We start from the raw sequence: 14550 nt of genomic DNA, 5'->3' as shown, positions 1-14550 counted from the left end.
GAAATCGAGACGGTGAAATGGAGTTCTAGAAAGCCATTTTCACGAATTGCAAAGGTGGGTGGGCGATTCCGAGATCCGACCTTGGACTTTCTTATTATCCGTGTGGCTGCTAGGCTCCGCTTTTTGCAGTGGATTTAGCTTGAAATGAGGGAGGGGGGGGTGCGAGGCGATTCAGTGCTGATTTGAGTACCGAGTAGTAAGAATAATTAGGTAGGTCCAAGAGGGCCGAGAACGAACTCGGGGCCGATTACCCTGTGTCCAAGAGCGAATAACATGGACTTTGGCACCATGGATAGTTCAGGGAGGTTATTCATGTTGGGTGTATCCTGACACGACGAGGACGGACTCATACATACATAGGTACATAGGTACATACATACAGGGAATACTCGGTACGTCGTACCGACCTAAGGTATGTATGAATGGGCCAAAGAGGGGAGGAGGTGGTTAGGGGTGAAAGGGCAAGGAGCGGCGAAATAGTCTCCCCTTCACGTCACTTCACAGAGAGTAATCGATGATATGACAACTGGAGTTGTCGTTTTCGATGATGGATGGTCCTTCTACGGTATCGTGGCTTACCAGGTGCGAGGTACTTTAGGGTTCCCCGCGGCACACCAACTTCAATATTACTCATGGGCTGGTCCAGGCTGAGCTATACTTTCGGCTTCCCCAGGGGGGCAGTGAAGGCACATTTTGAGTTTGAGCTCGATCGAATAATACATTGTGGAAGGCAATGGCGCAAAGAGAGGCTCATTACATTCCGACAGGCCTAGTCATCTCCACAGCTTTTTCTCTGGTCGTCATCTCGTCAGTTTGTCATGACCTGGATCAATTTGGACCCGGACTGGCCGGTGTCCGCTCGCATTGAACGCGACTCAGAATCTGCTCATCCATAGGTATGTATAGCGAGCGACCAGGTTTCAGAGGTGTTTCGACTGCGTTGTTGCCACGCTGCATGACGAGCTCGAATGTTTGAGCCGGCACGCCGTCCAGCCTTTGCTGCAACAGTATGGTGTACCCTGACATTGCAGCCTTTTAACCGCCGTTGCTTGCCACAGGTATTCCTGTCGTCGAATGAGCCGTCTGCTGAGCTGCCTTTTGGCTGGCCTCCTGCACCACTCCCCAGAATAACTTTTGCTTGACCTCATGTGCTAATAGACCAGCGAGCTCTTCCGTGGCTATCTTGCTGCCGCCGCGAACAACCTGCTCCATGGAACCATCCCTTACAGTCTTGAAATTCGTGTCTCCCGTCCCTACCAACTCCTGACCTCGTCGGGTCATGCTAGCACCAGTTCGCTGTTTGTTCGCCGCTGCCCTGATCTTGACTGCGTGGTCGGCGATCTGCTTATTTGTGTAATCCCGATTGGTAAACAGCGGTGACTGCGAGAGAGTCGACGTCCAGTACTTGTTCCACAGAAGGCCGAGCAGGTGTGTATCGAGAGTTGATTTGTAGTGAGTGACCTCGAGGGGATAGTAAGCGTTGGCATGAACGCCAAAGTCTTGTATCTTGTCCTGAGGAATTGCTTGATACTCGTCGCTGTCGTCTGTAAATTGTTTGTCCTTCGGTACATGTCCTTCAGGGTATGTCCTAAATGCGCCAATTTCAACCTTGCCAGCCGAGACAGTTCGGTCTGGGTCAATCACGACCGCAACGAAGGGGTCGTTGAGCATCTGATGTGACTTTTGAGTGTGAACATCTATGCCCGACAGCCAACAACCATAACCCGGATGTGAGTGGTACCAGCCCACCGCGTTTTCGAGCTGACCTCCTCCTTCTCTTGATGCAATGCCGAAGTTGACCATGTATTCATCGGCATCGGCATGCGCATTAACTCGTGTTTCCGTTCCCTCGACTGGAAGGCGGAAGGCATCTGTTATGACCAGAGATGTACCGGAAACGTAACCGATCATTAAACCCATGATTTCGAGGCTGCCACCGGAGCGAGCGTGGGTCGTCATTTTGAGGAGAGCAAGGGCAGATATGCGGACGTGGGTGAAATAGTTGGGATCTTTCTTCCATGGGGCGGAGTTTTGTAAGGTCTTGTAGGCGGCAGGATCTGGTAGGTTGTAGAGGGCATTTTGAAACGGATCTATGGTGATGATGTTGTTTTCGGCCTCCCAGTTGCGCAGGGCGGAGAGAGTCGACATGGCGGTGGAACAGGATAAGATTGGGACATTCGGCGATGTGAGTGATGTGAGTGATGGTAGAGATGAAGCTGTGCCTGGACGATGGAGTGCAGCTGTGTTGCGTGCAGGTGTTGGAGTAGTTGACACGATTCTGCCGCTGCCCCTCGGACAATTACTTAGCAGGCGGTGAGACACAGGCACGCGGTGGTGGCAGAGTGCCAAGCCTGCGGTGCAGTGCGTGTGGCTGTGTGTGGTGCGTGTGGTGCGTATGGTGCGTTGGTTGCTCTGTCAACAATCGCGCATCAACACAACGACATCTTTCGCCATGATGGCATGGTCAGTGATTGTCCACACTCGCCCACACTCGCCCACACTCGCCCACACCTTCAACCTGATTCGGCAGCACGCCACGACCACCTGTTGACCATCTTCCGTTCCCCATAGTGCATGTTCCTTCGTACTTTTCGTATTCTTCCAGTCTGTCGATGCAACCATCTGATCGATAATCTCAGAATCGAGAACGCTCCTACAAAGCTGCTCGGCCACGAGCCTGGGTCGCAAGCATGTCTCCATCAATGGACACCAGCTACCTCACCACCCAAGTCAACACAATTATCGGGCAACTGCACGCCATATTTGACGAGATAGGAGTTCCTCGAAATGAGCGCGAGTCAAGAGAAACAGAGCTCTTTGCAGCTTTGTCTGAGGCTCTGCACAACCAGCTTCGCCTCGTCAACTCGTATGGACAAACCCTCTAGAGCTCTGCAACGCAGAAGCGTGCTGACATTACCGCCAGTGAGAAGACTGCCATGACCGAAGAAGCTCAGAATATCATCAAGACTATCAAACAGATGGAACTGTCGCTGGACGACGAAAAGAACAGAGGGTACGACCTGGACACCAATGGCCTTCGAGTCACCTATCCCCTGATCGACTGTCTCCGCGACCTCAAAGAGAAGTACAATGTTGTCAGTAGACTACACCGCGAGCGTTTCGAACAAGTCAAGAAACTCGTGCAAGCTCTCGAGTCATACTCGTCGCATCTCGAGGCATCCTTTGTCAAGATCAGACTACCTCCAACATCCTCGAATAGTTGTCCTCCCAACTTCGACCTCTCGCCCTCCTACGTCACCACACTTGATGAAGAGTTTACCAGGGTGTACGACGAATACAACAGAAGAGTTGTAATTGTGCAACAAACCTCAGAAGAAATTGTCAGACTGTGGTCTGAGCTCGGCATCCCCCAAGCACAGACCGACTCCTTGATCGTCCAACACTATCGCGACTCTCCTGAGCAGCTAGGTCTACACCAAGCCGACCTTGATCGGCTGAAAAGTCGTCGCGAAAAGCTCCTTGACGAGAAGAAGAGCAGGGAGAAGCGATTGAGCGAGATAAAGAAGAGTATCGAGACCTTGTGGGACCGGCTTGGAATTGAGGAACCTGATCGGAAAGCATTTCTGGCTGCCAACCGAGGCTGCGGACTCAGGACCATCAATGAGTTTGAAGACGAACTGGCGAGATTGAATGAGCTCAAGAGGCAGAATCTGCATTTGTTCGTCGAGGACGCCCGAGTCAGACTGCAAGAACTCTGGGATGCGCTTTACTTCTCAGAAGAAGAGATGCTCGATTTCACGCCAGCTTTTTCAGATGTCTACAGTGATGCTCTGCTCTCGGCCCATGAAGCAGAGATTGAGAGGCTCATGACGTTAAAAGAACAACGTGCACCCATTCTAGCCATGGTCGAGAAGTACAAGTCTCTGATAGCCGACCGGGAAGCCTTAGCAGCATCTGCCAATGACGCTTCGCGCCTCATGCTGAAACCTCAAAAGGGAGAGAAGCGTGACCCGGGAAAGTTGCTCCGAGAAGAAAAGATGAGGAAGAGGATTGCGAAGGAGCTGCCAAAGGTCATGGCTGATTTGACTAAAGTCCTGGAGAAGTACGAGGACGAATATGGGCGGCCGTTCCTGGTCCAAGGTGAACGAATGCTGGATGAGATCGAAGAAGCTGAAGTCAAAGCACCACCGCCTCGATCCAAGACGCCAAATGGTCTGCCTCCAAGATCAAAGACTCCTGCACCCGCAACGGCTTCAAAAGCAGTCCCTAGCGCCGCAAAATCTTCCGCTCCCGCAAGACCAGCCAGCGTGATGAAGGGACCGCCACCGCGGTCAACTGCAAAAACTCCCACCACCAGCAGGCCTGGCACCATCAGACAACAGGCGGCACCAACTTCAATGGCCACAACCTCTGTAGTTTCGTCTCAAGCCAAGTCTCCCTCCAAGATACCAGCTCGTGTCCCGTTGGGAAATCTGAAAAACTCGCCAGAACGCCGGGCGAATCCTCAACCAGGATCCTATAACATGCAGGCAGAACCACAACAAAACTACGCTCAACATGCCAGGACTATGGGACCACCACGAGCACCTCCACCAAAGATGAGAGATTTGTTCGTGCCACCACCAGAACCCACACCAGCTCCAGCCATGACTTCTCATCCGCCGGCACCTTCGTCCAACAGACCCGCAAGCACCATCTCCTCGGGTTCGAGTGAAAGCAGTCGCTACGTGCGGCCAATGAGCCCTGAAGATGTATATGACGACCGAGAGAGAATGTCATACATGTCTGCCTCGCTCCTGAATCGTGATCGACAACAGCACCCTCAGTACGCACCCCTACCCTCTCATCAAGCTGATCCATTCTATCAATCTCATCTTCCGCATCAACACCAACATCAGCCTTCCCACTCTTCGTCCAATTCCATACATAGCCATAGTCAGAGCATACGACATAATCCTTCAGCGCCGCCCTCGACAATTGTCTCTCGCCAAACTTCGAACACCTCATCGAACATGACCACTGGCACTACAGCCAGCGGCAGTGAGAACTGGGAAACATATTCCGACGGCTCAGACATGGAACCTGAACGAGACCTCCGGGAAACTCACTACTCCTCGAAAGCGCATGCCCACAACCCCATGGCCAATGCACTAGGCACGAACTACAATGCGAATGGACAAAAGAGACCGGTTACAGCAGCTGGCGCTGGTGGAGGAGGGACGACAACCTTTTCGGGCCAGATGGCGCCGCCGCCGGCAAAGAACCATCACACGGGATATCAGACTTCTCAGTATCGGCACGCACAGGAGAGATTCAGGGAGATGTCGGATGAGAATGCGCATTCGGGCGTCGTGAGGGTTGAGGGTAGTGATGCTGCCTGGAGCACGGAACTCGAGGAGTCATATTAGAGACAAAATTATCTGGGCAACCATACATTCGCTGGGTGGATATGTGTTTGTGAGGGAGGGATAAGAACTCGACTGTCTCCGCGTGTGTTAATAGTGGCGTAAAGCTTCAGGCATTATCGGTCAGCTGTCGACATGTTCCCACATGGATTTGGCGCCAGGTTTTTCAGAGGGAATTTGGATCCTTTTTGCTTTTTGGTTGGTCCGATAGCAGAGTCAGGAAGGGGCGTTTTCAAAGAGATTCAAGAGATTCAAGAGCATTCTACCAGAGAGATAGATGCCCAACGCGCTGATGTTATGTGCTTCCCATTGAGATTCACAGGATGAGATTCATTTGGGTTCGATCAACGCTCCATCAAACACACAGGTTACGCAGCCCATTCAGGGTGAGCCTCGAGAGACTGACTGGGCTTTGAGATAAACAACGCAAAGTCTTGAACGCAAACCGAAATGTGGATATTGGTCACGAAGCTCGAATGGTGTTTACCAAGTCAAGAACAAGAAAATCATATTTCAAGAGCATGTTTCTGCTCTCGTTTCAACAATGTCCTGTTCAAATCAGATTAAAATGCCCGTCCATGTGCTCCTCGCTTTTGTTTGTACTTGTTCTGCGCAAAAACCTGCAAACCCATTCATCACTTCAAACGACCCATTCCGAACTGGTTCCCTTGAATCTTTCGTGCGAGACCCAGGTTCGTGAAAACGCCCGGACCTCTATTATCCCATCTCGTTCCTATTTAATACATGGTATCGTGTACTCCATGTGGATATCTTGTATCTTGGTCATAAAATCGTCTCAAAAGACCCTTGGTGTCGGGATAAAACCGCTAATATTCTCAGTCTGACCGCTGGTTCTGCGCCCGAAAATGTACAAAAGCTCCACCGTCCGTATATGCGTAGATGCTTTCGGATGAACCCATTAATATCAATTTGGGGAATCGTGCTTTGTCTTATGGGGGAAGTGCGTGGGTAGGTTGTCAGAGGTCGAATTCGAGCGCAAACGCAGACAGTTTCAAGGCGGCGCGGGCATTTCAACTGAAGTTCCCATATCCTGCCGATCCTCGAGCGAAGCATCTGAACCGAACACGTCGTTCCAGTACTTCTGGGTCCTCTCGCAAATTCCTCTCTTGCCCTTCCATGTGGCAAACAGGTGCTCATACTCGCAAGCAGTGTCTTTGATTTCTTCCCAGAATCTGCGCTCCACGTCGAACCCGAACAATTCAATGGCACGAGCTTCATCCATCCAGCAACGGACGTTTGTGCCGTTTGTGTCTCGAGTCGGGCCCCCATCGCCGGACACCTCGCCTGAAAAGTCCGTCGTTCGAAAGTCGAATATGGTGGCCGGATCAAATTTGGGGAAGTTGGCATGGATGAAAAAGGGTTTGACGTCGCTGGCTTGGATATCGAAGTGGTTGTCTTTGCCGGTATCGATGTCTTGAACTCGCTCGTGGGGAGGACCATATGCATTCGTAAATGTATAATCAGCTACAGGGTCGTGCTGAGCCATAGCACTACCAAGGTAGTTACCAGAAGAGTCATGTCGGCCAATAGCCATGACCCGCTGGTGGACCGTGTAGAAAGGCTCTTTAAGGGCAGTGGCAGCCCAAGCAAATGTCTCCTTGTCGCCTTGGCCAGGTGCACCTTGGGAGAACAAGGGATAGTAATAGGTAGGCCCGTAGTAGTTGTAATACGCGGCGAGGAGGAGCGACAAATGATGTTTGGCTTTAGAGTACATGACTTCACCCGATTCAACGGCAGCCCGCTCGTTCAAAGGCGGTATCCTCTCGATTTTGGCGATTTCGAAATAGTAGGGAGATTCGGAGGCGTACCAGAAATCCGGCCAGACGACCAATCCGTTGCTCTTGAAGGGCTCTTCTTGGAACAACGGAAGAGGATCTTGGACTGGAAAGGCATCAGAATCAAGTAACAGGACGTCTTCAAATGAGGAAAATATGATGGCCAAGACTTTGTACTGAAATCGACCGATCGAGACACCCGCATTGGCGGCATGAAAGATGTCGGAAAATAGAAGACATTTGGCGTTGAGGGCCGGTAGGACAACATTACAGACATGCTCATCCCATTCAGACAGATCGGCAACAAACACCTCGACCGGTAACTCAGATTTGGCTCTTCTTAACATGCGGATTGAGATGACCAGGACGGGAAGTTGGCTGAAGCCTCCAGTCATGACAATGCCACGAGTGCCCGGTTCATATGGTATTTTGGGAGGATCGCTTTTCAAGTCATTGACAAAGTTTGAATGGGCCTCACGCATGCGCTTGACGTCGGCGGTGTCCATGTACAAGATGTCAGGTCGAGGATGATCGTGGGTGGGATCGAAGCCAATATCGAGCTTCTGTGGCACAACAAGGTCGGGGGCATTCCTGCAATTGGGATCATTGTTCAGGATGATCAGATACAGACTTCGCCAGAACGCAGCCTGGCTGTCGAGGAGGGGATTCTTAATCTTGGCTGGTGGTTTCGGCTCGGACTCTGGTTGAGGCACAGATTCGGGGGCAGACTCGGGGCGGGCAGGTGGAGGAGGGCCAGCAGGTTCATGGTGAACTCGGGTTTGCAGGAAGAGGAGGAAGAGAAACAGGGTGAGCAGAGCCGCAATCAGGCCCGACTTTCGACGATACATTGGCCCAGCGAGCTTTCTCGAGGGCCGCAGAATCATGATGGTGGCCGGTCATCGAGGGTCCATGGCCACGGAGTTGGGGATGAGGAGCAAAACAGACAATTATAGACACGCAGACAACTTCGGACACTTTTGACTGATTACAGCAAAACGCAGTAATGAGCAGAGAGGTGCAGTGTAGTGAAATGTACGGGTAAAGTCAGATGAATGGATTGTTGAGGTTGGAATTTGCAGGTTGGCTGACTTCAAACCATGGAAGGTCCGAACCAGGCATGTGAACGGCTGGGGAGATGACGACGGCCGGAAGTGGGCAGCGAAGGACAGACACGCCCACGAAAGCCCAAGCAGAATAATGGAGGAGAACTGGCCATGGGGAAGAACGTTTTAACTGGAGCTGCTGGAGCTGCTGGAGGCATACCTGCATGCCGATGGGGGCGGAGAGGTCATGGCTATTGTCCGCAGATTGCTGTGCCGTGTACCCTCGTACCTATATCTGCAGCCGCGAGCCCACAGAACGGAGTAGCCACGGGGAGTGAAGAAAGTGCCAGGAGCAGGGCCCCTCGTCCCAGCTGAGGGCTGATATATGTATTTACAGTAGGTACTCGGCCATGCTGGGTCCCTCGATAGCTAATTGCACTTTAGGGATCTCCAGCTAGAGATGCCACCAATGCACGGTGATGCACAAGGCAAACTTAACTACTCGTGGTAATTATCTTAGGCAGGCAAGAGAGCGATTCTTTAGGCATGATAGGTGAACGTGGGTGGTGACTGTAAGAGCCTTGTCCCGAGGTCTAGGCGCCGTCTTATTCTGTTTCTTACCCAAGGAGCCGCCCGGCTAGTGCCCTCTACCTGTACCTAGCAAGCCTAGCCAACCACCCACGCTTGACTAAGACACGGCCGGATAAGCCATGGGTCGCCATGCTCCCCCCCTTGGGATCAGCAGGACCCCCTTGTTGACCTTTGACTGGTTCGTTTAGAGGGAGACACCCGAGCGACCCATATAGCTACGGGTAGAGGGGTCTTTTAGCCACTGCTGCCACTCATATCATCCACAACGGAAATGTGTCGCCAATTTAAGCCCGAGTGGGAGCACCAGCCTCAACCCAAGGCTCCCTGGACCTATTGAACCGACCAGTGTGATTGCTTGATTCGGGGGTGAAAGCCGACAGCCTAGGTTGTCTGGTTCTGGGGGTCGCCATTGCTCGCCACCGGCCTCTACAGCTGCCTTTTGAGCAGGCTACCTACCACTCACGGCAGTACCAAGTACCTCGTACTCGTCTCCTCCTCCCCTCGTCTGTTTCAAACCGCGCATGGTTGAAAACCACAAACCACAAAACACCAAATCTTTGGTGTCCCTTGGCTACCTAGGTAATGCTCACCTGCCTCCTGCTTCTCGCCTTCGCTTCATCTTGCCGACAGTCATTAAACGTCTGACTTACCCACGCCAAACAAGCACCGCTAAGGCACCCTCCCGACTCGACTGATCACACACAACCCCTTTGATTTGCGACTATCAAGTAAGCAGCAAAGATCCAAGTGGCGCAGGAAGGGTTGTTCGTCTGGAATCCTGGTCTTTAGAAGGGCTGCCCGGCCGCGAAAAGAACTCCAAGCCGACTCAAGCCGCCCTTTTCTTCTCGTCTCATATGGCCAAAGCACGCCCGTCTGCTCAGCTCGGTCCTCTCGTCAGTCGTGTCCATTCTTCATGAGCGAACTTGAGATGATCCTGGCTCGCAATCTGGAGGAATAAGTTCTGACTACACCGACTTGGTCACCATGCAAGAACCGGTCTTGACTGTCTCGATCACCACCCCGCAATCGTGGGCTCAGCAAAATGCCATCAAACGGAGGCGGATCCCGCGATCACCACGGCGCAACGTCATCTCTCTCAAGCACTTGAATCCCAAGGTGAAGCAGGCCAAGGAAGAGTTCCTGTCAAAGGCCATCGCAAGTCAATTGCAGATCAAGCGGTCTCCCATCAATGGACTCCAGCTTGATCCCTTCCAAACTTTCCCCATCCCAAGCACTGGTTGTGTGGGTAACATGGCCCAGTATTGTGAGTGGAATGGCCGACAGTCTCAAATTCCATCTCGTCTGACCAAGATCTAGATGTCCAGGTCTGGGCGCCTCAGCATGGCACCGCCTTCGCCTTCGACGGTCATTCTAACCCCTACGTGAGCCTGCTCTGGCCTTTTGCTTTGACTTCCGATATCTACTTTGAAGGACTTGTCGCTCTATGTCGAGCCACACACCTCGCCACTTCGGGCCAGTCCGCTCGCGGCGACAGGCATTTTGTATGGCACCGAGGGAATGTCATGACCAAACTTCGCGCACGTCTCCAGAATCCTCACCAGTGTTCGGACGACACTACCATCCTGGTTGTGGCGACGCTGGGCACAATCGATTACATTCTGGGCGATCACTCCGGCGCCTATGCTCACGTCTCGGGAATGAGACAGATGATCAAGCTAAGGGGTGGACTCAAAGGCGAGTCCCCTTGGGAACGGCTGCTTAGGACCAATATCGATGCCTACGAGGCACTGTGGTCCTTCCTGTTTGCGGCAGATTCTACCCCCGACAAATCGACTCGGTACTCGGGGTCAATCTTACAAAATGCAGAGTTCCCCGTCTACATGGCCCATCCCTTCAAACCCGAAGTCTGTGAGATGTTGGCAAAGTTGCCTCAAGGCTTCTGTGACATTGGGTTGACAGGCGTGATTTCGCTCCAAACGATCCGACTGCTGTCCGATTTCGCGACTGTGAGGGCGAAATTGTCGGATCCCGTTCGAAGTGAAGGATTTGATGTGACCTCGAGAAGGAAGATCCAGACGACCCTTGAAGATCTCCATCGTCTTGCCACGTTGCAAACTACGCCTACAGAGAGATTTCTATCCCACGGTCTGGTTGCATATTGCTACATTCTGAGAGTCATCCATTTTCAAGATCATCTGACTGGATTTTATGAGACAGCTCTGAAAGCGCTAGCAGACATCGCTCTGCACCAAACTCCTAGTCATAAATCTCCGGAACGCAAGTGTTACCTCTGGACCAACATGATGATAGGAACAGTCATACAGCACGGGCAGATACGTCCTCGTGGCTGGACGACCGTCATGGGGCAATTCTTGGACAAGTATGTTGAAGCTCGACTATGGAAGAAGTTGGAAAAGGAGCTGAGTATGTTCTTTTTCGAAGATGCCATTCGCCTCCTCGCTAAGGAGGCTTATGACGAGGCAGTCAGGAGGAAGGAAAGGGGAGAATCCGAAGAGAGGGATTCACGCATCGCCACAATGGCTATTCGGAATGTCATTCTCTAGACAAGGACGACCTCTGAATCCAACAAAACCATGCCTAACCCAACTGTCTTACAATTGGACTAGCCACGAAACCAGAATCTGTCCTCGAGCCACCCAGTCTCAACTCCCTGTCACCTCAGCCAGGTGGGCCAACTCCGACAAGATGAACCTATCCTCGATAGACAATCAACTGGTCCACAGAGTCTCGAGACACGAACAAGAGTTGGGTCGCTCGACATAGCGCACAACAAAGCGGGCTTTAAATACCACTGGTTTGGTATATGCCGTTTGCTCGGTGGCTACAACTAATCGTTTATGACTACCTCGGCCGTTCGCAACCTCGATTGTGTCCTCACGTATGTTCCGGTCTTCGATGAACAGAAAACCCAATGGTTTGGCACCATTTCTGACAACTTTCGCGGTGCTCGCCCACTCTGACCGAACTCACTTTTTGTTTATTCAAAGAGCGCTTGCCTTGAATCGCAGCTCATTGCTGCGGGGGTTATATGATGATTATCCCTGCAAATCACCGAATCGCTGGTCTCGAATATGGAATCTCAGCTCGAGAGGTCGGGCAGGCAATGATCTGATTTCTCAGGGTGCCTGAAGTCTGGGCTTTTGGCATTTCTCAGAAACAGACTATCCCAATTCCATCAAGCTCTGGCTCTTCTTTTTGCGAAAGTTCAAGGAAGGCGAGTCCTGGTTCGCAATCTTGAGCCAGAGTGATTCTTTCACAGGCAAAATTACGCAACCGTTGGACTTCCAACGGGCACATTTGGGCAAAGTGAAAACTGGGGATCACGCCCAGGCAATCAGCAACCCTCAGGGACTCTCCGCTCGACTCTTCCGCTTTCATCTTTGAGTGCAGTTGCTGTCATTACAGCCGAGGGAATATGGCGCCAACCAGTTCTGGGACGTGAGAAAATCGAGGCCCCCGCTTTCACATCGCTACTGCCGAGTACTCGTCTGCCTTCTGTAACATTTATGACACTCCCGAGTTCGTTTCTTACTCCTATTGGCAGCGCCTGCCCACATCGCTTTCCCCAGAAGCGGCCCCCCTATTCTTCGAGAATCGAGATGATGAAGCACCTCACGAGTCACGACCTTGGGTTTTGGGGCAGCTTAGCGGGAAATCTCCGCTAATCCACCTGTGAAACGATTGGATGGATGGTGATGGACGAAAAGAAGGAAAGGGGGAGAGGGAGAGGAAGAACAAGGGGAAAGATTTCGAACAAGCCAATTGCTGTGAGAGAGTCTAATTGTGCATCCAAAGGTCTTTGGCCGTACTTTGGAGCTTTTTGCCGCATCTGGGTATCTAGCGCAGAGCGGTGTGATACACATTCACTATTGACTTTTGCCTCGCTCGCTGGCTGCAAGTCGTCTTAGGATGACTGGCTGGCTGGCCGATTGTGTGTATTGGATATCAGATCTATCAAAGAAACATGAGTTCTTTCTCGCAACACGGAATGCGGCACAGGTCACCCATGTCGAGGCCACACCAGGTATTCTCTCGACCATGTCCTCGTCCTCTCATGGCCCTATGTACTGGGTACTCGTATGGTTGAGATGCTAGCACCTTTTTTTTTTGTTTTGCCTATTCTTTCCCGCCCAGCCAGCGATACACAACCGAAAAGTCCTTGCCCTTGTACTCCTTCTCGGTCTGGTCATAGACCTCCTTTGCCTTGTCCGCGAGTGCGAGTTTGGCTCCCGCCTCCTGCGCGGCCGTCATGGCGAGCCTGAGATCCTTGTTCATCAGACTGATCCCAAACCCTCCCTCGTAACCCCTGCTAGCCGGAGAAGTCTCAATCACCCCCGGGACGGGGTTATTGATTTCGCTGGGCCAGGATTTGCCCGTGGCGGAATTCAACAGGTTCGCCAGTGCCTTGGGCTCAATGCCCCATCTCATGCCCAGATTCATGGCCTCGGCGCAGGCGATGTTGTTGATGGCCAACGCATAGTTGTTGGCCAGTTTCCCGCTCAGTCCCGTCCCCTGGGGTCCCATGTGCCACACTTTCCGGCCCATGAGCAACAGGATCTTTTCGATTTTGGGGATGTCTTCTTCCTCGCACCCGACCATGAACGTCAGCGAGCCGGCGCGGGCGCCCACCACGCCTCCGGACATGGGTGCGTCGACGAAATCAGCGCCGGCTTTCTGCTTCACCATCTTTGCGACTTCGCGCGAGGTGATGGGGTCGATGGTCGAGCAGTCGATGAAGAGTCTCGATTTCTCGGTAGGGGCTTGCGGGAGGGAAGAGGCCAGGATTTCTTCAAAGACACCCTTGACGTGTCGTGGTTCGGGGAGTGCGGAGATGATGTTGTCCTAGAAATCCGGTTTTTTCTTCACCGTCAGTTTGCGTGGTTTCTTTTCTTGAGCTTTGTAAATGTTTTGCCTTTCCGGGGATTGCTTTTTCAGAGGATTGGCTTTAATAAAGAATGGGAAATCATGGGAAAGGACGGGAAAAAAAACGTCCCCAACTTAGATTCATAGATAGAACAATAGGTTGCTCATCATTGCAAAGAAAAACGAAGGCCGCGCAATGAGGAAGGTGTCACACAACTCACAGCATTCTCAACCAGCTCCCGCGGGCTCTTTGCCACGACGACTCCGGACGGTGTAGCTTCCTGAGAGAACCTCTCCAGCGCCGCAGTGTTGACGTCGAAGACGGTCATCGAGTCACCTTCGGGGATCTTGGCTCGTAGGTTCTTCGCCATGGGATAGCCTTGAGGAGACTTTCATCAGGATACGTCTTCTGTGAAAGGGGAAAGGGAGATGGAATCACAAACCCATGGCACCCAGGCCAATGAAGCCCCATGAAGCTTCACGAGCCACTGTGCTGGAAAAGTGCCTCTTGAGGCCAATGTAGAGAGATGGTTGCGAGGAGGGTGAGGAAGCCCGCCGCAGCATAGCGAGGGACATGACAGGCGCCGTCATCGCTGCTGAGCTCGCCTGGTGCTCTCAGAGGGCATTCTGAGCACCAAAACTGCAAACAGACCGATCGCAGGTTAAAGTGGACGTTAGGAGTGCGGAGTGTTGGCCGAGGCAGCGACAGAATGGATTCGGGGAAAAGCTGGAGTCCGAGCTGGAGGCTGGATTTCAGGCACAAGCTCGAAGAAGGCCGGTCTTGGCTCCATCATCCTAAGCCTACGGAGTACCTAGCGAGGTACCTAAGTAGCCTGGTACAGTGAGTTGCACTACCCGTCGCCAACCGAGATCCGGCTTCGGCTTCGCAGTCATGACATCCGCCTCAGA

General features: G+C 52.3%; 5 protein-coding genes across 5 annotated transcripts; 2 read left to right on the top strand and 3 right to left on the bottom strand.

The window, feature by feature from the left end:
* Positions 1-1035: 1035 nt before the first annotated feature.
* Z520_02801 (uncharacterized protein) lies at positions 1036-2148 on the bottom strand (the record flags this gene model as incomplete). Its single annotated transcript, XM_016773314.1, has 1 exon — positions 1036-2148. One exon carries the CDS (start codon positions 2146-2148, stop codon positions 1036-1038), a length of 1113 nt encoding a protein of 370 aa, XP_016635371.1.
* A 542-nt stretch (positions 2149-2690) lies between these two features.
* Z520_02800 (uncharacterized protein) lies at positions 2691-5369 on the top strand (the record flags this gene model as incomplete). The annotated part of the gene is made up of 2 exons (XM_016773313.1): positions 2691-2866; positions 2924-5369. 2 exons carry the CDS (start codon positions 2691-2693, stop codon positions 5367-5369), a joined length of 2622 nt encoding a protein of 873 aa, XP_016635370.1.
* A 1009-nt stretch (positions 5370-6378) lies between these two features.
* On the bottom strand, positions 6379-8046 carry Z520_02799 (uncharacterized protein; the record flags this gene model as incomplete). The annotated part of the gene is made up of 1 exon (XM_016773312.1): positions 6379-8046. One exon carries the CDS (start codon positions 8044-8046, stop codon positions 6379-6381), a length of 1668 nt encoding a protein of 555 aa, XP_016635369.1.
* A 1734-nt stretch (positions 8047-9780) lies between these two features.
* On the top strand, positions 9781-11321 carry Z520_02798 (uncharacterized protein; the record flags this gene model as incomplete). Its single annotated transcript, XM_016773311.1, has 2 exons — positions 9781-10060; positions 10114-11321. 2 exons carry the CDS (start codon positions 9781-9783, stop codon positions 11319-11321), a joined length of 1488 nt encoding a protein of 495 aa, XP_016635368.1.
* A 1573-nt stretch (positions 11322-12894) lies between these two features.
* Positions 12895-14232, bottom strand: Z520_02797 (uncharacterized protein; the record flags this gene model as incomplete). Its single annotated transcript, XM_016773310.1, has 3 exons — positions 12895-13620; positions 13863-14020; positions 14085-14232. The coding sequence occupies 3 exons, from the start codon at positions 14230-14232 to the stop codon at positions 12895-12897; spliced, it is 1032 nt and encodes a 343-aa protein (XP_016635367.1).
* Positions 14233-14550: the final 318 nt, after the last annotated feature.

Source organism: Fonsecaea multimorphosa, assembly GCF_000836435.1.
Source record: "Fonsecaea multimorphosa CBS 102226 unplaced genomic scaffold supercont1.4, whole genome shotgun sequence".
Taxonomy (NCBI): Eukaryota; Fungi; Ascomycota; class Eurotiomycetes; order Chaetothyriales; family Herpotrichiellaceae; genus Fonsecaea; species Fonsecaea multimorphosa.
This window is presented reverse-complemented; position numbering and strand designations above follow the sequence as displayed.